This window comes from Hipposideros armiger, unplaced genomic scaffold (assembly GCF_001890085.2).
Source record: "Hipposideros armiger isolate ML-2016 unplaced genomic scaffold, ASM189008v1 scaffold_1426, whole genome shotgun sequence".
In the NCBI taxonomy this organism is placed as follows: Eukaryota; Metazoa; Chordata; class Mammalia; order Chiroptera; family Hipposideridae; genus Hipposideros; species Hipposideros armiger.
Window position 1 is genome coordinate 31227 of NW_017732776.1, and position 25439 is coordinate 56665.

At 32.9% G+C, this 25439-nt stretch overlaps 1 protein-coding gene across 1 annotated transcript in view; it reads right to left on the reverse strand.

The window, feature by feature from the left end:
• The window catches only part of TECRL (trans-2,3-enoyl-CoA reductase like), a gene marked incomplete at its 3' end in the record, with an annotated part of 77380 nt that overhangs the window by 26503 nt on the left and 25438 nt on the right, over positions 1–25439 (reverse strand). Inside the window, exon 2 of the mRNA XM_019633876.1 lies at positions 20931–20982. Within this exon, the coding sequence (XP_019489421.1) occupies positions 20931–20982 (52 nt within the window). The remainder of the gene's footprint in view (positions 1–20930; positions 20983–25439) is intronic.

The following is a 25439-nucleotide window of genomic DNA, read 5'->3' on the forward strand; positions in this document are numbered from 1 at the left end:
GGCTCCCCCAGTGTACGTTAGGGCAGTCATAGCCTGTCATCAGCAAAACCTTCTAAATCAACAGCTTCCATTCAAAACTCTCTCTATCTTCTTACTTTGATATAAAACTTCTCTGCATGTTCTTTAACTGGTATTTTTTATTTTCACACCAAATCTGCCCAATTGTGGGACTAAAAGTGTATCAGGGATCCTTTTTGCTATTAAATCGAAACCATTTGTTCTCGGTTCCTCATGGAATGCAAATAACCAGACTTTACAATCTAATAGTATTTCTTCTTGTTGCCATTTATGATGGAATGGGCTTTCTACCTAAATCACTGATAACTTTAACTCAGAATATCCTCTCCATGACTACTCATTTATCTTCATTGGTGATTTTAATATCAACTTAATTTCCTGTCCTTTAGTCTTTGATCAACTCATCCAAGCATTCTCTACAGTAAGGTGCTGCATAATGATATTTCTGTCAACAAGGGACCCCATATATAACAGTGGTCCCATAAAATTAAAAGGAAGCTAAAAAATTCCTATTGCCTGATGATATTGTAACCATTGTAACATCATAGTGCAATGCATTACAGACTCACTCAGAGCAACTCTCAGTCCTGCAAGCTATATTCAAGGTAACTGTCCTATACTGGTATACCATAGTTTCTTTTATACCACATGTTTACTGTACCTTTTCTATGTTTAGATATGTTTAGATATACAAATACCACTGTGTTACAATTACCTATAGTATTCAGTACAGTAACACACCGTACAGGTTTGTAGCCTAGGAGCAATAGGCTAAACCATCTAGATTTGTGTAAGTGCACCCTATGATGTTCGCACAATGACAAAATCACCCATTGATCCAATTCTCAGAAAATATCCCCGTCATTAAACAATGCATGGCTTTATCGACTCTTTCACTCTTTCCTAGATAAAGTCTCATGCACAGGAATAAATGTACTGCATCCAAAATACAAATTTCAATATCCTTCTTTCTCATCACTTCTACTTTTCCTTCTTACTTAAACTAGTATTTGTAGTTCAAATATTATTTGATTCTTCAAAGATTTTCCAAAAATTATTTATTATTTTTATGATGACAAGTTCCTTATGTTTCCCATATTGTCATTCTTCTCTATGCTCAGTTCCAGGATCTATATGTGTAAACTCACTCTAGTTGATGACCTTAACTACTTTGTCCAACTTTTTCATTCTCACTACTTGGAAAACACTAAACCTTGTTATAGTCAATGATTCCATTTTCTGTGTCTGAATCCAAGTTTTTGAATGGCTCTTATACAGAGAGAATTTCCATGATACTATCAGAATGAGCAGATCCCAGTATTACTTCCCAGTTACTTTCTCCCATTACCCTGTTCTTGATCTTCCTATCTGAAATTATGCTATGTACCTGATAAGATGCTTAGTGTACATTTTCCTTACTGTTGTGCAACATCCATGAGAACAAGTAGTCATGATCATTTGTACTACAACTCTATATTCAGTTATTAGAAGATTGCCTTGACACAGAGGAATATGTGATTCTATACTATTTAAATATATATATGGCCTCTTATTGAAGAAGAATTGGTGGAAGTTATGTGTACACCATGGTTTTAATAAAATATGAGACTAGTTATTTTTAGTAAATATTTTCCCTATAGAAAGAATCAGTGTTTTGTTGCTAGTTAACTGCAAAGTCAGTGGACATTGACTGGGTTTAAATCTTGAGACTATAATCTACTAGTTTTCTTATTTGTCCTGGGCATGTTACCTCTCTGAATCATATTTTTCTCATCTGTTAAGCAAAAAAATTTTTTTTTAAATGTAGGGGCAACAAAGGTATCTAACTATCAGGGATGTCATGAGTCTAAAATGAGATAATATATGCAAATTACTAAAAACTGTTAAGAACTAATTTAAAATGTGTTATTAACTTTAGTTTTAAAACAAAACAATACAAAACCTTTAAGTAACTTGTATAGATAGAAGAACTTCTGCTAAAACATGATATGTGCATTCCTGAAACATCTCTTCTGCAAAATTACACTGAAAATAATGGGCTATGAGAAAATAGAATTGGGGAAGGTTATGTAATATCTGTACAACTCTGTATTGTGATCACTAAGAGAAACAGTATTGTGATCACTAAGAGACATTAATAATAATCATAATAAAAATACCAGTACACTTAAAAATATTTTTTAATAAATAACACTAAAAATATAGGGCTTTACCTTCTGTTTATAAAGTAAAAGAAAGGTTGCTGGAAATGTGTGTAAGAAAGATTTGTGACTGCTGAAATTAACAAAGATGGGGAAAATAGACAATAGCCACTTCCAAGGCAGAGCATATGGGCAAATTTAGCCAGATAAAAAATAGGTATTGTGATATGATGTCTATTCATGTACAGTTTCATGTATCCATGAAATGTACTTTGCTTTCAGCTTCTGTTTCTTGGTGGTGCAAAATGATCATGCTCAGAAAAAAAAATGTGTGTCAATAGTTGTAAATTCCACATTATGCTAATATCACTTCCCTGTTTATCTATCATATATGATCTAATTAGTGTTACAGAAACAAATAGTGCAGATAAATAATTAAGTATGAGTAATTTCACAGTTAACATTCAGTTGCTGTTCAACAGGAACAAAAACAAGGAAACATTTCCCACCCTACCCCTCAAATTATCTATTAAATAGTTTGTTGTTGTTGTTGCTCCTACCAAGATAAACACACACATACATTCATATACAGTATGAGGAAAGTGTAAGGTCCTTATATGCCATAAGGAGCTTGAATTTGATGCTGGGGGTAGTAAGGTAATAGGGATAAGATACTAGAACAGGTTAGCATATGAGAAAAATGAATCCAACAGGAAACTATTATAGGTATCTACATTAAAAATTCCAGATATTTGAACTGTGAGATTTCAGATATACCAACGGCATAGAATTGGTAATGTTTTTTTTTTAGTAGTAGTAGTCATTTAATTAATAGTCACAGACCTCTTTCAAAATATTGTATTGCAACATGCAATCTAAAAATTTAATAAATATACTTATAGTGTGATTATCTATACACATACCTACACAGTATATATATATATACACATACTTAAGTAGTTTTTCTTATAATCAAGGTATTTTCATTTGTTTGGGGGATTAGGCAAGTTTACACTAATTTGCCTTCTCCCAAACCTAATAGTTTCAAATATAAACAAAATGCCTAGGGTGGCTATGGCATCTCATTACCACACTATTTCAAATACTGAGAAGTCCAAACACAGTTTTCACAGAAGGCAGATCAATAGTTCAGAAGTCGAAAATCCTCCACGTCAATAAACCCTAGGGCATTTAAATGGCATTTTTACACCACAAGATAATTCAGTATGAAGTAAATTTTACTATTTATTGTCCCAAGAGTTACTTCATTTCAGTTTTCACCAATTCTTAGAATTTGGAAAAAAACCTTGAAAGTTTTCAGAATGAATCCATTCCACCAACTTTGTGTCTTAAGTTCTAATGAATTCCTGCAGCGGTGTCTGCAAGACATACGAGATATTGATATGCCACATTGGCTTTTTAATATACAGTTGAAACTTCTGGGAAAGAGACAGTTTTGATTTCATTCATTCATTAGTGATCTTTTCTAAACCATGGAAATTATTGGGAGCACACAAAAAAGAGAAAAAAGATGTAGAATTGAAAAGGAAGAATGTTGAAGATCGAACCTCAGAAGTAATAGTATTTAAGAGGCAAAGAATAATGAGAGGTCCACAAAAAAGTCTGAGAATGAGGGGTGAGAGAATACAAAGAAAGTATATCTTAGAATCAAGCAGGCATAGACTTACAATCAAACAAAAGGAATCAAACTAAGAAAAAGTAGTGTCGATGTCAAATGTAATTTACAGTTCAAGTTACACATGACCAAAAATGATCCACTGCTTTGGCAAAAAGAAAAAAAAAACAAACAAACAAAAAAACTGCCAGTACCTTAGAAGGATCGTGGAATGCTGACAAAGAAATCTGTTCTGAAGTGAGTGCTAAGTGATGGATAGGTGAAGGAATGATGGCATTGCTATAAGTGGTGTGTAAATCAGGAAATTCTTGATAAAAGAAGAAAGAAGCATTTGAAGATATAGAAAAAATGGGAGTTAAAGGACTGAATCTTCTAAGACTATGTAGAGAGAATGGCATAATGGAGCTAAGAGCTTCACATGGATCAACCAGTAAGAGAGCAATTTAGATAAAGTATAAAATACAGTTTTAAGCTAGATAACACTTCAGAAGAAAGGTGGTATTCTAGAGACTATATATAATCTCAGCAAGTTCCAGAAATGGGGAGTTCTGAAGCAAGAGTGAGATATTTGGAATGGTAGATGGTCATGTGGTTTGTTCAGAGTTTCACATATTAAAAGTAAATTATAACTAATGGGAAATCTCATGGTGTGAATAAGCGGGTAAAGACTTAAAGCAGAGAGCAAGTAAAAATTCCAGAGAACCAAATCATTTTGTGATTAACATATTTGGGTGGTTATCATTTTAGATGTAATTTTCAATGTAACGCCAGGGCTTAGAATGAAGGAAATAATCTGTAAGCCTGATTGATACAATAGCTCTCAAAGAAAATAGAAAAAGGTCAGGTAGGTAAGTAGAAAACAAACAAAAAAACTGAAAGGTATTATACTAGAATGACATGAAACTTGTAGTAGGTGGAGTTTTTATGTGAGAAAAAGTGCTTACATTTTAAAAGGAGATGAACGATGTATTGTGGATTGTTACAAAATATATAGATTTCACTTGATAAACATTCAGTCAACCGCAAAACAATACTGTAGAATGTCCACCTAAAATATTCTTTCTAGATTAAATCTTTTCCTTTTGACTTTTTACATTATTTAGGTACATGTTGAAAATGACTGACACAAGCTTTTAAACTCAAAAGGTACTGTGATAGGAAACTAAGATAGCCTGTAGTTAAGAGCATTGTTAATTATTGTTTGGAGTTTCTAAAAACATTTTGTTTGCACTAAAAATAGTCAGAAATGATTGCTTAATTCAAATAGAAGCATTTGATAATTTTCTGAAAACAGACTATATCATCTTTATACATTCTCGGCTCTATAGTAGAAAAGGTAAATATGTAACTATATATTTATTTTATGACAATGCCCTAACATATGAAAACACAGATGCACACATATGAGTACACACATACACACGCACACACACACCTAATATTTGTATATTAAAATGTACATAGTACATATATAATACTGTTGCGGGGAACCCAAACAAAGAGACAGGACACCAAGGCGTGGGAAGCAACCTTTACTAATGCCGGCACTGGCTGAGCAGATTCACATCCAGAGGCTGAGCCCTGATTCAGGCGGGACTCGGGGTTATATACCCTGAAGTTTTTAGGTTGGCAGCTAAGATTTATTATTAGAACATGTGGTCATTGTGCCAGCTCCTGACTGGCTCCTGGGTGAGGTAGGAATTTGGAAATATTAAACACGGAGGTCTTGCTGACCACATAGCCCAGGAATGTCTTTGTCTGAAGCCCACGCAAAATCCTTAGTGACCACGTGGTCTGGGAAGGCCTTTGTCTAGCGCCCACTGCCACAATACCACATAATTTTATTCTGTTATCTTTTAGATGGTACTATAATTAAAAAGTTTGTCAATGTGGATTCATTTTATGAATATTTTACTCTAACTCATTTCAGGAGGGAAATAGTGCTCACTAAAATAAATGGTGAAAAGATAGTGCTATACATGCTCATATTTGGTAACTATTAACAAATAAAATGTAGTCATATAGAACTATTTGGATTATAACATTTGTATTATGTCCCTGCAAATGTTTGCAGTTCAAATTTATGGAATGCTAAAAAATAAACTAAAGAGTTGTCAAGAAGTCACCTGATCAAAATTATCAGCAAAAGAATGGAGAAATGATATAAAATAAATGACTAAGGAAATATTTTTGAAGTAAAATTAATTCTCTAAGATTTAGATATTAGTTTTAAAAAACAAATAATGCAACTATATCTAAAACAGAGAAAGTAGCTATATAAATTCATTAGAATATTGTATTCCATTCCTTATACCAGGATAAATTCCAGATATTAAAAAATGTCTGTGTGAAAAATAAAACTATAACTTACAAATGTAAAAATAAAATATAAATCAACATTTTTAACAATTAGAGGAAGAAAATACTTCTAAACAGGCCACACAAAACAGGAAACAAAAAATAAATAATTGATTAATTTAGATCTATAAAATTTAATTTTCCAGCAAAAGTGGGAAAATGTGTCTGTGACCTGTATACTAATTTATAAAGACTTTATGTGATACTATAACAACAAAAACATCTAAATTGACAAAGATGTGTCTAAAGACCATGAACAAGCAATTTCCAGAAAAAATGCATTTAAATCGCAAATAAGGGTATGAAAAAATTCACTAATGATCCAAAAAATGGAATCTAATACTTCATAAAATATTTCTCCACTCATAATTATCTAAATTAATAAGCTGTTAGTATCCAGCCTTATTGAGGAAAGGTGACAAAAGACATTCTGAGGCACTGATTTGAGGTCTACAAATTGGAAGAGAAAACTTGGCAATACATCTTAGGATTTCAAATGAGCTAATTCTTTATAACAGCTTTTTATTTTCCTATTATTCTTACAAATATAACTAAAGAAGTTCACAGACATTAATTATTCTGGTGAATATTACCATGCATGATACATAGTATATGTTCAATAAATAGTTTTCAATATTCAACAAATATTGTTGAATAAATGAACATATGTTGCTTTTGTAGAAGGAATTAGAATGTGTATCCAGAGAATGTACATCACACACCCAAGCAAAAGTACATCTCCACCAATCCTGATTGTGTAGATGAAATATATCATCATGTAGATATGTTTATGCAAAAATATATAAACAAAATATGTTTATAGGGAAAACTATTAGATAACAATGTTCACAAAATGTGAAACTATATATAAAGACACACAGGTATTTCTAGACATTAGTAAAAATGTTAATAATAGATGGATAATGCTTTGTTCTTTGTAAGTTTTTATATTTTTAGGAATTTACCTTATAAATCATTTTGTTATAGTAAAAAGTGAAGCCCTTATGACATTGCAAAAATAATTTTATTTACTCAATCTGATGCTCTGCCAACAAAGTATATACAAATCAAACAAAAATCATACATGAAAATGAGATATTGGCACACTATTATCTTTTGGGATTATAAAAAATAGTGTGATACAATTTAGTCCATCTGGATTTAACAATGAGATTATTTTTATTTTTAAAAAACTTATAATAGGATCTGAGTAATTATTTGAATATAAAGTGGTTTATGAAATGTGAAAAATAAAATAATTTTCAACTACATAGGTGAGATGTATAAAACAATTCCCTTCAAGATAATTTCTTACAATAATGAAGTATCAATAATATTTCATTTAAAAAAATCACGTGCTTGTTTTTAGATTGTTTACATAGAATGACACTGTGATGCTTCCATCTTTCTGCAAATTTCCATAAGGGAGAAAATCTCAATAATGAGAGAAGACTAACGCTATTTCAAGCTGTACCTTAATAAGCTCCCTTGGTTGTTTTATATTACTCATCCTGCATTATGTCCACAATCCTGTTAATGAATGCAATTTAATCAGATGTGTAATTAAATTGGAAAAAGAAAAAAAAAGAAAATTGAATGTTCATTAAAGTTGGAGAGATGACCTTTGACTTTGAACCAGTGGTTTTAGTGCTCTGTGTGCTTCCTGGATTCACACTGTTGATAGCATTCCTTTTTAGCGTATGATGACTAGCCTTTCTCACTGTCTAGACATCTATGTTCCTTGGAAATTTAAATGTCCTCACAGTCACATATTCAAATATAAATTGGAAATCAATCATTTGCTGTAGATACACTATCTGTTCTAATATTTGATGCATCTATAATGTTTGCTGAAGTTCAAATATTGCTAACCCAACCATTTTGATGCTTGAGGATTACAAAAGAAAATCATTTCATAATATCAGGCTTGGGAAACATAGCCATGTCGTAAAAGATGAATCAAAATAATCCTGACATTGCACATCAGTGTCAAAGGTTTAAATGCTATGCTATAATGAGAAACAAAACAATTTACAAACAGGATCACACCTCATGCACTTTAGGAATTGTATGAGTGATGACAGTTTTATTTCATGAAACTTGACTGGCAAAAAAGCCAACACTTCCTCATAGTTTGATCTCCTGAGACACTGCAAACAATCATATATCACATAGGTAAAGAATTCCCAACACTTCTGTGAGTATCTGATGGCATTAAGTGTACAACAATGTAAATTTGACCAGTATTCTAAAGTGTTGGTTGTTGGAAAAGTCATGAAGCATTTTTGCAACGAAAAACATAGAAAAAATACGTCATGACTTTTCCAACAACCTAATAGTAACAGTGGGATGAGGTCTATTTTTAATACTGGCACATTAATATATGCCAGTAGTTTCTATTGTGGTTTATATTGAAGCCACAAAGAAAACACTGGCTTAAGAAATTTAAGAGATATATTTATGGAAAAGACCATTTAGTCACGTAAGAGGGCTTAGAGACAACACAATTGTAGTATTCTATATGCCTTTAGTAAATTTCAAAGTGGAAAACATTAATGAGATATAGTAAGAAACTATGTTTTGAACAATGTATTATTACACTTTGTGATTTACAGTACATATGACATAGCATAATGGGAGATTTGATATGAAGTTTCTTTATTTTTATTTCAGTACGTTTGCAGCTCTTAATGTCATGTTGGTGGATGATACATTATTTAGGTTTTTTGTTTTGTTTTGTTTTTTATCTCAACTTGCCACGTTAAGAGCAAATGTTTTTGGTTTATTTTTTGAGATTTCAAGATTAGAGAAGTCATCTTCCTCTAGCATTATGTTTTTTTATGATTTAATATTTCTATTAACATATAAAGTTGTGATACTATTTTGAAATACACTTAAGAAAAAGAGCTGGAAATGACCCTTCAACTACTTTTAACATCAATAGAAGATCTGTGGCCACACAGACTAACACTGATTAATTTTAGTGTAAAATAAAATTTTCATAATTCTTAACTAATGCATTCAACATTATTCAATTCCAGAATATCATTCAATTTGTATGTGTACATATATGTATACACACATGTGTGTGTCTTCATGTTAGAAATTCTTGATGGCTACATTATGAATACTCATATTTTAGTAATGTAGCATAGTACCTGATCATTTAACTTGATTAATGACTATTTCTTGAATTAAGTTGAATTAAATAATTACATTTTTGTGACTCAGGTAGCAAAAAAAAAAAAACCCAGTGTTTTTAAAAGATGAAATAGATAATACAAACAGTTTAAACCATTATGTTGTAAGATAATCATGTGAAAACTTATAAAACATTTTCTAGAAATAATATTTTGTAAATTATCAAATATTATTGGGCTTCAAAATTATGATTCTTTCTCAAAACTGAAGAAAAATTAATAATATGTGGCATAAAAATGGTTAAAGTATGTATACAGTATGCTAAATGAAGAGCTATTTTGAAAATCCTTTTAAAGTTTAAATGGGTGAAATATAATTTATGAACTATCACTCTCTTCCTGAAATATTTTGTCTGAAGCTTATCAAGGATGCAGCTAACTGATGGAACTCTTTTGTTATTTTCAGCAGAGGGGGAGGGAGGCATATAATCCAGTTTCTTTGTGTAAACTTGGCACATTTGTTAGAATTTCTTCAATGACCAGAATATCAACACTAACAGGCTTTTTAATTTACCTCACTCTTGAAATCTACATGTAATTTTTTTAAAAAATGGTGATATTGCTGCCTACAAGTAAAAGGATATTATTGAACCTCAGAAATTAAATTCTTAGGAGGTGAACAGCCACTTAATTCCCATAGTTTTTTCATAAAATGTAACTTTGCTTCCAAAGAATAAATAACTTGTCAAATTACTCCATTTCTCCATAAATTATTACCAAAGCTCATAATTCCTTTTGCCAAAAAACTATTGGAGAATGTTAGCTACTCCTTCTGTTAGCAATAGAGGGCATTTTTAAGAAAAGCATTCTGCCACTTTTTTTCCTTGGTTGCATTTATCATTTTTCTAGGTTCTTTTGTTGAGAGATCAGGGAATTCTACAGCCTTGTCTCAGAGGCTCCTTTTAAATTACCTAGAGAACACTCATTATTCTATACAATATGTGATAAATCCTTCCATTCTGTTATCTTTGTTTTGAGTTACTCTCCTTGAACCTTTCAAAGTTTAGCATTGTTTATATCCTCCAGCGTTTTGGCAAAGGTTTATATGCATTTCAACTGCCACAATAAATTATATGTCCCTTCATGTGCCTAAAACTACAATTGGTCTGCTAATTTCATTCTTCCTTCTCTTGCTTTCTTCCCAGGGCTCTTTCTGGGAACAGTGAAGTCAAGTAGTCCAGTGGATTATACACATCATTGAAACTTTCTAATGGTGTTGTTAACTAATAGATAATGCACAAGTCATGAGCAAAATGATTTTGCTTTTTCTTTCAGCAACTTCTTTTATGACACAGTTAGTGTACAAATTACACTTCAGCTGATTATCATTCTTTTTTTTTTAATTTCAGTTCATATACTGCTAATTCTTAGATCAATCTTATAGGAGAAATACGATTAGCAACTTTCAGCCATATTTGCATTCTTTCCTTTTATTTTTATTAACTGTAATTTTTAATTTAATAGTTGGTCTTATGCTGTCACATGGTATTAGACAGGGATTTCAGTCACTGTAACAAATTCTGAACTATGCTTAGATTGATAGCACTATTAGTGATTACATAATTTATAGAACTAAATTTCTAGTTTATTCTCTTTTGCAAACAGGAACTAATGTTAGCCTTTCCCAAGTAAAATAAACAGGTATTATTTGGATTTCTACCAGAAGAAATTAATGAAAAATATCACTCAGTGAAACAGAGGCAATGGAAGTTAGTGGTTAGAGTACAGGGTACAGAGTCATATTCCCTGAGTTTAACTTCCAGCTTTGCCTCTTATTAGCTATGTGAATTTGGGTAAGTTATCTAATCTTTTTTTGAAGACTTTCATTTGTAATACTACTAGATCATCATAGAATTGTGAGTGTTTAAAAAAAATTGTTACATGGACATATTTTAGGAAATTTGTGACACAGAGTCTTTGATAAAACTATTATATTACTTGTGTTATTATAAATGTTAATGCAAGATACCTATGTTACTGGAATAATGTCTTGGTCCTTTTGCCAACTCAGTAAGGAATAACAGATCAGCAAACATGAAGGTATAGAGTAAGGAAAGTTTATTAAGATATGTTCTAAGGGAAGAGCGGGCCAAGTTAAGAGAGACAATGGCACCAAAGGGTTTCAGACTTGAGCCTATATTGTTAGCTGTGGGCCAGTTCTGCGTGTGAGGTGCAGACTTGGGTCGTTTGATTGATATGTGTAGGTTATATAACCCATTCCTTTCTGGAGATGCCCTTGCCCATAACACACACAGAAAAATCCACGGGTGGGTGGGAGAGGGTGGTTTAAACAACAATGCTAATTTATTTTAACTGTATTATAATGAGGTTACAGTTAAACCAAGGGTAAACTTTGACATTCTGTGCTGCCCTTAAAAAACAGATAATTCTGATTGGATTTTACTTCACTCTTATCAGGATGTTTCAACCACAAAATTAGTTGGATCTGAGCAGTCCCTGGAGACCTAGGTGGTACAAAGGCTGATTGCATTATGGCCCACCCTTCCTATGCTCTTGCCTACCTTCTTCCTAACAGTTTCAGGGATAGGAGTGGATCTTATGCAGATGTAGAAGACTTCTTTCAAGTCATTGAGCCAGGTATGTGTGTGGTCTGAAGTAAACAGAATCATTGAAACTGGCATGCAAAATTTTGGATGTTAAACCCTCATCAAATGTATCTGTTGGCAAATATCTTCTCTCATTCAGTAGGATGCCTTTTTGTTTTATTGATGGTTTCCTTTTCTGTGAAAATGTTTTTTAGTTTGATGTAATCCCATATGTTTATTTTTTTCTTTTACTTCCCTTGCTCAAGGGGATACATGAGTAAAAATATTACTAAGAGTAATATCTGAAAATTTACTTCCTATATTTTCTTCTAGGAGTTTTAAGGTTTTGAATCTTACATTTGAGTCTTTAATCCATTTTGAATTTATTTTCATATATGGTGTAAGGAGGTAGTCCAGCTTCATGTTTTTATATGTGTCTGTCCAGTTTTCCCAGTACCATGCATTGAATAGATTGTCTTTGCCCCAACATAAATTCTTGTTTCATGGTCATAGATTAAATGACCATATAGGTATGGATTTATTTCTGGGGTCTCTATTGTGTTCCATTCATCTATGTGTCTGTTATTATGCCAGTGCCATACTGTTTTGATTACTATAGCAGTGTAGTATGATTTGATGTCAGGTAGCATGATACTTCCCACTTTGTTCTTATTTCTCAAGATCACCGTGGCTATTCGGGGTCTTTTTGGTTCCATATACATTTTAGGATTATATGTTCTAGTTCTATGAAAAATGTCATTGGTAGTTAGATAGGAATTGCATTGAATCTATATATTGCCTTAGGTAGTATGGACATTTTAACTATATTAATTCTTCCTATCCATGAGCATGGTATGTGTTTCCATTTATTCGTATCTTCTTTAATTTCTCTCTTCAGTGTCTTATAATTTTCTAAGTACAGATCTTTTACTTTTTCATTAAATTTACTAATTTGTTTTGTACACCTGAAATTAATAAAAAAATAAAATAAGAAAGAAACTGGTATGCATAATAAAGAGAACCACTAATACTGGTATGCACAGTAAATGTATAATAAATAGAGTCATTAAGGTTTTGGGAAATAGCAAACAGAAGAAAAACTTTCAAAAAACCTCAAGCTAAACTACACTGTTAAATTGAATTACATGAGAGATTTAAATCTCAAACTGGAACATACATTGTCACCGTTACTGCTACTATAGGACACGCAAAGATATTATAAGGCACAGTATTTGAAAACAAGTACTCAACTTTGATGTTGGCTACAATTTTAAATGTTAAAAATGGGACTATAGATAGGAGAAATCAGAGAAATTCTCATAGAGAACAAAAGGGCATTTATGCCTCAATAAATCAGTGAAGATATATAAAGACGGAAAGATTATTCCAAGTAATATAAGCAAATGAGAGAAAGGAATAGGGATACTCTACCTAAGAGACAATTTCTACTTAATGAACAACTTTTTAAAAGTGTACAAATATCCAAGAAATAAAGTAAATAACGATGTTATAGTCATTCGCAGAAAACATGGAGTTTAACAAAGAGAGACTCGTTTCAGAGAGGAATATAGATTTTAAGTATCAAGGGACAATTATGTGGACATATATCTTGGAGGTTTTGGAAATAGATTATCCAGTAAAAGTAGAGTTCTCCAGCCCAGGGATGCTAATGAAAACTAAAGTTATGGTTCTGAGGGATAATGTTGGAAGATCACAAGGATACTAATAATTAAAGACACCTCAATTTGAGTAAAGAAGGGAGAACTATAACACAAATATTAAAAAAAAGAGCTTTCCCTTAATTTCCCTTTCTCTTCACAGCTTCCTCCAATTTTAGACACAAATAAATATTTACCAGCTTTGACAAATGTATTACTAATTCATACAAAAAGTGTGAGTAGAAAAATTCCATACATTACCATTATAATTTAACAGTGGTATTATTTCTGATGTCTTTCTTTATGTAATATTTAAGCATCTATTTTGGGTTTTGTACCCAATTCCAACATGTATATTTGGGGGGAGATCTTTCCCCCACTAGCAACAAGAAATGCTCAGGACACCACCATGACAGTGTCCTACAATTTAAGTAATTTCTGATACTATCTACATAGTGATATAATCTGATTCCACATGTTAATTGTTCAGTCCTACAACACCCAGATGCCTGTTCCAAGTCTAGTTGTCACCTGCACTCTGACCAATTGACTATAAATCAGAGGTTTCCATGACCCCCTCCTCGGGTTCAATTAATTTCTTAGAATGGTTCATAGAACTCAGAGAAATGTGTTATTTACTAGATTACTGGTTTATTATAAAAAGATATAACTCAGGAACAGCCTGATGAAAGAGATGCATAGATCAAGGCATGGGAAAAGTTCTCTGAGTCTCTGTGCCTTCACAGAGCACACCATTCTCCCCAAATTTCCACCTGCTCTCCAACCAGGAAGCTCTCTGAACCCAGTCCTTTTGGGTTTTTACGGGGGCTTCATTACATAAGTATGATTGATTAAATCATTGGCCATTGGCAATTGAGTCAACTTTCAGTCCATTTTTCCTCTCCAGAGGTGGAGGGTGAGACTGAAAGTCCGGATGCTCTAATCACAAGGTTGGTTCTCCTGGCAACCAGTCTTCCCCACCCCTGCCCCTTAGGTATTGTCCGAAAAAAAATCACCTCATTAACATAACAAAAGGAACTTTATTGCTTTCATCACTTAGGAAATTCCAAGTTTTAAAAGCTCTGTGCCAGGGCCGGCCGAGTGGCGCGATGGTTAAGAACTCGCTTGGGATGCCAGAGGGCCCCGGTTCGGATCCCACATATGAGGGCCAGTGACACTGCCCTCCACAGCTAAGATGCTGAACAACAGCTCAACCTGGAGCTGGGCTGCCATGAGTCGCCGGCGACGGCGTAGGCTGCAGTCCCTGTGGCAGTGGGTTGCCATGGGCTACCATATGTAGCCAGCAGCCAGCGTGAGCAGCCAGCAGCCGCAGTGAGCGGCCGTCCAGAAGCCGGCGACTGATCTGCCTCACCCGGGAAGAGCGCAATGATGGTGCCAACTTGGGCCAGTGAAGCAACATCCTCCACAACTAGATTGAAGAACAAAACGACAGCAACTTGTCTGTTCCCCTTCCCCCAACTCCCCAGCACTGTTCCCATCCCCCCAATTCCCCAATAAAAATCTTTAAAAAAAAAAAAAAAAAGCTCTGTGCCAGAAAGTGGACAAAGACCAAATATATACATATATATATATATATATATATATATATATATATATATATATATATAATTAATATTAAACACAATATCACGGCATCCCTATTTATTTTGATGATTTAAAAGAAAAAAATAAGCTAGAAACACTACAGAGCATTTACTACTTAAAAATTTCTGAAAAAAAAAGTATTAAAATTTTAGTCTTAAATAAGGGTCCAATATATTTTTAATGAATTATCTAGAAACTATTTGTCAATTGTTTGCTACATATGCTCACCATGTGAACAACAAAAGGAGCTCTATAGAAAGTAACATCACAAAGTGATCTGATCATAAAATCCTAACTGGGTAAATCATGGTGGGTAGTCATACCCAGGCATATAACTTCTTTAGTAAAATGTTTTTCTTTGCCTTAAGTAAACCCTGTCCATTATTCCTGTGTATCTAGGTTAACACAATTGAAATAAGCCTTAACCACCCTGAAGAAAGCACATAATCTTGTTAGTTATCCTGTAATCTAATCCCTGCCTTGCTTTTAATCTTCAAGTAATCTCTTTACAATTCCCTCCCTAATTTCCCATGTAATCTCCTTGTAATCTCTTTATGACTCCCTCCAGGTAATTTCCCTATGGTTCCCTCCTTAATTTCAAATGCATAAAAGAAGCTGCAAAACTGCTATTCTTGGGAACATTTGATATCTTGCTATTCCAACACTTGTCCTCATTTGGATCAAATAAACTCTTATAAACTCTCTGTACATGTTTGGATGTTCCTTATGTCCACAACCTGAATTAAAATCTCACAGGGTTAGTCTTGTCAATTATGTACAAGCTTTGAAAATATAAATTTTGATATAACTTTGAAAATATTTACTAAATGCTATATGATTTGTTACTTCATAAAAATTGAATCTCATTCAGTATTCTTGAAAACTTCATTGGACTTTATATCTCACCCAACAATAAAGTGAGATTTTCATTATTTTATAATTATGGTATTTATCTCCACTAAACAATCATAGAAGTGGTCTGTGGCTATTTTGTTTTTAAAGATTATGCATGATATTGAAATGCCTTCACAGCACCTTATCTTGTTGTAATAGGGAACCATCTTTAGCTACAAAATCCATAGAAATTTTAAAAATTTTAAAGAAATGGTTGTTTTTTTAAAAAGCTATTTAGTTGAAATACTACCTTTATACAACTTTGTACAGCAATGGTATTTTCTAGTTTCTGTTAGAGATTCCTTGGTTTAAAACAAGGAATGACAGCTCCTAAAGACTATGTTCCCTATACTTTTGCTTTGACAATTCTTTATTTTTATTAATACATTGTGTATTTTATCAATGAATACTATCACATTCATCCCTCTCTTTAGAGGTGTAAACTATAGGAATTTAAGTCATTTCTAGTATGATAAAAATAGCAAAATCACATTTAACATTCAGACAAGATTTTTTTCGCTGGAATTTACTTGTTATTCTGGCAAATATTTTGATTGTTGAGTAATTAAATCCACAAAATTGAATACATCATTATAGATTTAAATTAGCATATAACTATATATATGTATATATATATGTGTATATATATATATATATATATATATATATATATATATATATATATATATCTGTATAATAGATGCCTGTGGCTTCTTGTAAGTTCTATTATTTTCCAAAAATATTTACAATTATTATTCTAATAAAGCCATACTGTATCCCAAGAGAGAGTAAATTGCACTTAAAATAAAGAATATATGGAATAGTGTTTGAAATGAATAACATGAAATAAGGTAATGCTCCTCAGCAAGAATATGTAAGAAGTGTGTGTGTGTGTGTGTGTGTGTGTGTATGTAGTTTTAAAAAAAAACTTTTCTGATAATATTCTTAGAAAAATATTCACATAATTTTTAGTCAGATTGTCACCTAGATTTATATAATTCCCAGTTTTTCAGCTCAGTTTTGAAAAGGCTTAATTCCTCTCTGGAACATTTTTGAGAAGATGGGAGTGGATAGAGGGTGATATATAGAGATATGAATGTGAAGATGACTGAAGCACTCCAGGAGAGACTTCAAGATACAAGCAAGTACAATACTTTTAAGGGGTAATGGATAAATAGACGGAGATAAAGAAAGACCAGTGGAGGATTTGTAGCTGAGGGCATTTCACCATTTTTGGTATTTAAAATGAGAAGAGGAGAAATAGATGAAAGTAATATATTTGTGTGTACTCATATGCACATATATAATTTATAGTTGAATAGCTATTTCGTTTTCATAAAAAACATCTCTCTTTCCCTTTTGCCTTAAAAGCTAAGATTGCAATTGTAGTTTCCTCCCTTTCCATTTCCTCACCAGTCTGATTACTGGTGTCACCAGGGTAATCTAAAATATGACTCTTATAACAAAGCAGAACTGAAAAATTATGATCCTTGGAAAAACATATGAATGTCATTTTACAGGAAAAGAAAAATCACAATAAAAAAGTTCCAAAACAAAACTAAGAAAAATGTAAAGCTGACAGAAGTCAGAAAAATAGTAGGCAGACAAGAAATCAAGATCATTCAGAACACCTTAGAGAGCAAAGGTGACAGATAAAAGACATGTAAGGGGCATTCTCTCCTCAGGAAACCAGTCTTCTGATAACAGTTTTTGTTTGTTTGTTTGTTTGTTTGTTTGTTTGTTTGTTTTCTTACAAGATTAACAATTCCTATTATGACTCCAGGCCTGAAAATAAACTCCATGGGAAATGGTATAATACAAAATAATTCGGTGTCAGAAAGTGAAGAAGTTCATAAAAATCTAACAATTGTAATTATATAAATATAACCACATATACAACAAAGTTATGATGTATATTATTGTGATATATTTATAATCTTGAATAAAATATTCAATGTTACCTGGTTTTAAAATATGCTACAGAGATAAAATATGAAGGCAATCAACACATAATTCTTTTTTTTTTTTTACCATTGTACATACAGTCACATATTATTAGAGTTAACATTTTTTTGGTTTCCTTTACTCTTTGGAAAATATATAAAATGTAATGTCGAATTTAATTAACTTTGAGATACTTTTCTGTAATGTAATACAAGCAAAGAAATGGTTTTGTTTTTCTGTGTTTTGTAGAACCTGAAGACCAATAAGTTTTTAAAATATAGTATAATAAAGACAAAATTTCCTGAATATTATTTTTCTTTAAGTAATAGATATACTTTCAAGATAAAGGTAATTTTGAAAAAGTGAAAAACATTACAATTTATGAAAAATTGTTAAAGATTAGAACTGAGCTTAGAAAGGTAAAATAGTAGTTGTCAAGAAAAGTTAAGCTTTGATATAGCTATTAAAACTAACCATATTATTGACATATATTCAATTGCCCATTTTTGAAACTGGACTGTTCTCGAATTTTGCACAAATTACCTAACTCACTTTCCTAATACATAGAAATCAGTCTCTGGAACACATAAATACAGAACTTCTGGCTCTAAAATTTTAGTATTCTGTGTAATTGTTATGTATATATATGTCTATATGTAGATACAAGCTTTCATAAAAGTAGTCATAGAATCACACATCAAGGTGACTGCAAATTCTTTCTACACATACATTAGCCTTTGATTCATTTCCTCGTTTATTGTCATATTGATTTAAATGCAAATATTTTCTTGCATCATTCTACTTTCTACTAAAAAAGTCATTTTCAAATATCTTTTCACTTATTACTACAATCTAAATATTCTGAAACCATTGTATTGTATAAAATTGATCTAAATCTTCCCAGAGTTTAATTAAATACTAGTTTAATGAGAACCATATTTTATGCAAAGATATAAATAACTGGAAACAAATGCATTTAGAATGTAAATAAACTGGAAATGCTTATGGGGAAAAAGAGGGTAAAATGGTTCACATAGATTATGTGATAAGATGCAAATTTGGAGTTGAAAATATTTTTCAATAATTTATAAAATATTGACATAAATGGACAAATAATTTGATTATCATGCTAAAAGTAGAGAATTAATCCATGGCAGATCTTTTGTTTTGATTTCTTATATTGTTTTGTTTTGTTTTTCTTATTATGATACCTTTTTAATTTTTTTCTGCATATTCAAATCTTACATGTCTTTACATAGTAAAATATCAGAATATACCTTCTACAAGAATTTGAAGCATATTTCAAATAATTCTATTCCAAACTGCTTAGGCTTTCTGTTCTTATTAAAAATTCTAGATTTCCCCAAAATGTTTAAAAATTGTAGATACATTATTTGATTTCTATATTTAATATAAATATAAATACAATATATATATCTATATTATATATATTATCTCACCCAGGAGGCTATTTTTGAAGGCTAATGCAGATGTCTTTTACCTTTATTTAGTCATTATGCCTCCCATAATGCCATATATACAGAAAGTTTTCAGTAAATATTCTGTATTTTTTCCTGAAGCAAAATAATAAAACAGTTCTACCTATTTACTCTAAGGTGTTATTAAAAATTTAATGTTTTACTTTGTGAGCTTTAAGAATATTTTCAGAAAAGAAACATTGTTCAACTCAATCCAAAGAATTTAAAAGCCTCCCTAGCTAAACACATAAATTATGTAACACCAAGAATGAACTCCAATAAAAACTATGGACTTTGAGTAATAATGATATGTCAATGTAGAATCATGAATTGCAAAAATGTATGCCGCTCTGATGTGAATATACCACTTTGCTACGAATTTAAAATTGCTGTAAAAGAAAAGCTTATTTAAAAAAATGCTCCTGGGCCGGCCGAGTGGCGCGATGGTTAAGAACTCGCTTGGGATGCCAGAGGGCCCCGGTTCAGATCCCACATATGAGGGCCAGTGACACTGCCCTCCACAGCTAAGATGCTGAACGACAGCTCAACCTGGAGCTGGGCTGCCATGAGTCGCCAGCGACGGCATAGGCTGCACTCCCTGTGGCAGTGGGTTGCCATGGGCTACCGTATGTAGCCAGCAGCCAGCGTGAGCGGCCAGCAGCCGCAGTGAGCGGCCGTCCAGAAGCCGGCGACTGATCTGCCTCACATGGGAAGAGCGCAATGATGGTGCCAACTTGGGCCAGTGAAGCAACATCCTCCACAACTAGATTGAAGAACAAAACAACAGCAACTTGTCTGTTCCCCTTCCCCCAATTCCCCAGCGCTGTTCCCATCCCCCCAATTCCCCAATAAAAAAAAAAAATCTTAAAAAAAAAAAGCTCCCTAGTAATTACAAACATTTTCAGTATGTTTAACTTAAGAGTAAGCTTTGTTAAAAAGTTGTAAAATAAAAATCTAATTTAAACTAACCTCATAAAAATATTCCCAAGTAAATAATAATAGATTTCTTAATAAGATTTATTTACCTATTAACAAAATTAAACAATGCAATTTAAATGTATAAAGTATTCTATGTGGAATCAAATTGATAAATATAAACACATGGAATAAAAACTGCTTAATATTTTGCTTAAATATACAGAAGTACTTTATGTTGATTAAAGCATTTTGTATATAGGAAGTATCCGATTAGAATGAAAAATGTTCAAATATGAACTTGAAAACAGCTTCGTGAAAAACCAAAAAATGTTGAGCATTAAGCATCAATTTGAGAGTAAGATACAAGAATGCTCATGGTAGTCAGCATAATATTATTTCTTAGTTTCACATTAAAATACAGTTTTCACACACTCTTTCCATCACAATATTGCAATTTATTCTTACAGATACATTTGGACCGATTTGATTAAAATAAGACTGTATTATAAATTCAAAAGTCTGTATAAAACTTACATTCTTTGTGAAATTTTTGTTTAACATCATGAATAGTAGATGTTTGTATCACCTGAAAAGGAAAAGAAAATAGAGACAGAGAATTATGAAGAAAAGAGGTTCATCTGTTTTCTGTATATTTGTATAGTAAGAAAACATAACTTAATACATTTAAAGTATAAAATTATTACAAAATATCCTGTTTGTTTTGTTTAGCTTTTCAGTCACTACTGCTTTGACAACTTAAAACATTGCAGCAATATACTTTTTCCAAAATTTTAATTTGTATATAGCAATAATGATGTTACTATGTGAGTTCATCCTAATATATAGGTCTAAAATATATTTTTGAATTTGCTCATAATTTTCAATTTCTGGTTTTCAAATGTGTGAGGTTATCAGTTAAAAGTGTGAGTAAATGCACAAGATAGATAAAAGGTAAAGTGTACAGCTGAGGAGCCTGAGAATGTGAAGTTGATTTGTAGATATATATGGACAAAGCAAAACATGTTTGCTTCAGAATATCATGAGAAAAAAAAAAGAATTCTTTCCTAAGCCCAGTAGTTAGTTATGTTATTAAAACTGCCATTCAAAATTACTATTAGTCCGTCAAAATCATGATAGATATATAATATGGATTCTTTAAATGCATTGTGATTTGACCAGTTATTTGGTCCTAATCTACTAAAATGAACTCTTTATAAAATTTAGAAAAATAAATAAAATAAATGTATGTTAATCTAAACTGGAAAATACATGACAAGGATAGTTCTATCCAAATATCTCAAGCCATCACAATACTATTTGACTTTCTGACTTGTTCATATCAAAAGACATTTTCATGATTATGCAAAAAAATATCTTTTCTTTGTCTAAATATGTATAGAATATTGTGTACATGAATTATTTATTTATTTATTTTTTGTTACACTAACATTTGCTCATGGTTGTTTTGGAGGGTGAAATGAAAAATAACATGCTTAGAGAGATAATAGTAATAATACTCAGACAGTTCTTATTAACATTATTGCATTATATTTAATATTTTACTATACATTAAAAGTATACCAATGAGTACATTTATTTTACCATTTTCCACCCCCTGTTTAGTAGAACTATAATGAAGGGTGTGCTATTCCATTCAAAAATTATTTTTTCATTGTTTTATTTATTTTTTAATAATTCTTTTTTATTTTAAGATTTTTGTAAATATAGCTATTGTACAATAATATGCCGTGTTTTCCCATGTATAAGATGCACCCTTTTTCGAAAAATGTGGGGTCTAAAAACTGGGTGCATCTTATACAGTGGTTGTATGAGTGCAAACACAAGCATGAAAAAAGTGGGAAATGCAAGTAAAAAAACTACAACCGCTGTATGAGATGCACCGTTTTTAGACCCCAAATTTTTTGAAAAAGGGTGCATCTTATACATGGGGAAATACGGTATTAGTTTCAGGGGTACACCATATTTAGTCTACACTTATATACCTAAAGAAGTGATCACCATGATAAGCCCAGCAACCATCTGACGCCATACCATACTATCACAATATTACTGACTATATTCCCTATACTGAACATTACGTCCCTGTGACTTATTTGTTTTCTACTTGGAAGTGTGGACCTTTTATTCCCCTTCCCTTTTTACTGGCTTTTTAATTTTTTTAATTACAGTTGACATTTAATATTATTGTATATTAATTTTAGGTGTACAGCATGGTGGTTAGACATTTATATAATTTCAGGAATTATCCCCCTGACTAGCCTAGTACCCACCTGGCACTATACATAGTTACTGCCATATTATTGACTATATTCTTTGTGCTTTACTTTACATCTCCATGACTATTTTGTAACTACCAGTTTGTACTTCTTTATCCTTTCACATTTTACCCTGCCCCCAACCCCTCCCACCTATCACCCCAACAAATCTAGTACCCATCTGACACCATACATAGTTATTACAATATTATTGACTATAGTCCTTATGCTATACCCTATACCCCCATGATTACTATGTAACAACAAATTTGTACTTCTTAATCCCTTCCCCCTTTTTATTCACCCCCCAAAACCCCTCCCATCTGGCAAGCATCAATATATTCTCTGTATCTATGAGTTTGTTTCTGTTTTGTTTGTTACTTTCTTCTTTAGATTTCACATATAAGTAAAATCACATTGCATCTGTCTTACACTCCACCCAGCACAGTACTCTCCAGGTCCATCCATCCCACCACAGATGGCAAGAACTCATTCCCTTCCATGGCTGAGCACTATTCCATTGTATATGTGTAACACCTCCTCTTTATCCATTCATCCACTGATGGACACCCAGGCTGCCTCCACTTTTTGGCCATTGTAAACAATGCTGCAATGAACATATAGATGCACATGTCCCATTGAAGTAGGGTTTTGATTTCTTCAGCTAGATACCCTGAAATGGGATTACTGGGTCCTTCTTTGTCTCTTGTTAGAGCCTTTGTTTTAAAATTGATTTTGTCTGGTATAGTTATTACTACTCCAGCTTTTTTGTTTTGTTTTGTTTTGTTTTGTTTTGTTTCCATGAAATACATTTTTCCATCTCTTTACTTTCCTATTGTGTGTGTCTTTCAATCTGAAGTGATTCTCTTCTATGTTTTGTTTTCTTATCCACTCAGCCCTTCTGTGTCTTTTGAGTGGAGCATTTAAACCATTTACATTGAAAGTAATTGTTGACAGACATATAGCAATTGCTATTTTATTAGTAATCATAATTTTGATTTTTTTTCCAACTTAAAGAAGTCCCTTTAACATTTTTTGTGATACTGGTTTGGTGGTGATTAACTCCTTTAGCTTTTTCTTGTCTGAGAAGCTCTTTATCTGTGCTTAGATTCTAAATGATAGCTTTGCTGGGTAGAGTAATCTTGGTTGTAGGCCCTTGCTATTCATCACAATGAATATTTTGTGCCAACCCCTTCTGTCCCACAAAGTTTCTGTTGAGAAATCAGCTGACAGTCTTATGAGAGCTTCCTTATAAGTTACTAGTTGCCTTTCTCTTGCTGGTTTTAAGATTCTTTCTTTGTCTTTAACCTTTGGCATTTTAATTATGATGTGTCTTGGTTTGGGCCTGTTTGGGTTCATCTTGCTTGGGACTCTCTGCACTTTTTGAACTTGTATGTCTATTTCCTTCACCAGGTTAGGAAAGTTTTCAGTCATTATTTCTTCAAATAGGCTCTCAATTCCTTGCTTTCTCTCTTCTCCTTGTGGTACTCTTATGATGCTAATGTTGTTACTCTTGATGTTGTCCCAGAGGTCTCTTAAATTATCCTCATTTTTTTTGGATTCTTTTTTCCTTTTGCTGTTCCTTTTGGGTGTGTTCTGTTACGTTATCTTCCAAATTGCTGATTTGATCCTCTCCTTCAACTAGTCTGCTGGTGATTCCTTATAGTGCATTTTTCATTTCAGTCATTGTATTCTTCACTTCTGACTGGTTCTTTCTTATGGTTTCTCTGTCCTTTTTTATGCTTGCTATCTCTCTGTTGAAGTTCTCACTAAGTTTCTTGAGTATCCTTATAACCATTGCTTTGCACTCTGTATCTGGTAGGTTACTTGCCCCATTTTGTTTAGTTCTTTTTCTGGATTTTTCTCCTGTCCTTTCATTTGGGATGCATTTCTTTGTTTCCTCATTTTGGCTGCCTCTCTGTGTTTGTTTCTGTGTATTAGGTAGATATTCTATGTCTCCCAGTCTTGGTCAGGTGGCCTTATGCACTAAGAGCTCTATAGGGCCCTGGCATAGTCTCCCTAGTCACCTGCTCCAGGTGCTTCAGGAGTTTCCCTTCTGTGAGTTTTGTGTGCCTTCCTATTATGGTTGAATTTTGATTGCTATTGGTATGACAGTGGGTGGGATTGACCCTCAGGCTGCCGGGCTGTGGGGTTTGGCCATGAACGCAGCTTGCATGCTGCTGTGCGAGAGGCTTACCCCACTGGATGATATTTACTCCAGTGGGTCTGGTGCCTATTGAGACTACCCCCTTAGCTGTGTCACTTGTGGGGCTAATTGGGCACTGCTCTGTTATGGTCTAAATCCAACATCCAAGTATGTTGGTTCTGGGGCCTCTTGCAAGGTGCTCTGGTGCAGGCCAAGGTCACTCACTGCATATGACTGGATGGAGACAACCTGGTGAAAGCTACAAAGAAATCTGTGATTGTTTGCCTTTGCTAACCCTGTAGGTGCATGGGAGAGGCCACACTGCAAACTGAGGATGTCTGCCACAAGTACCAGGCCTGGGGTAACTCCACAAAATGCTAGGGCACCCCAAGGCCTGTTTCTGCCTGTCAGTTCCCTTTGGGTTCAGCCCCATGATAAAGCCTTGTTGATACTCAAGTTGGGTGAGGCAGAGTCTCAGGGAGTCACCAGAGTGGCAAGAATTGTGGTCAACTGGTTAAATCAATTCTGGTTTGGTGCCAGTGCTGAGCCTGGAGCTACTCAGCAAATATCTCAGAACACATTGTGGCCAGCTGCTGCCCTCCTGGGACCTGCAGACGCCAA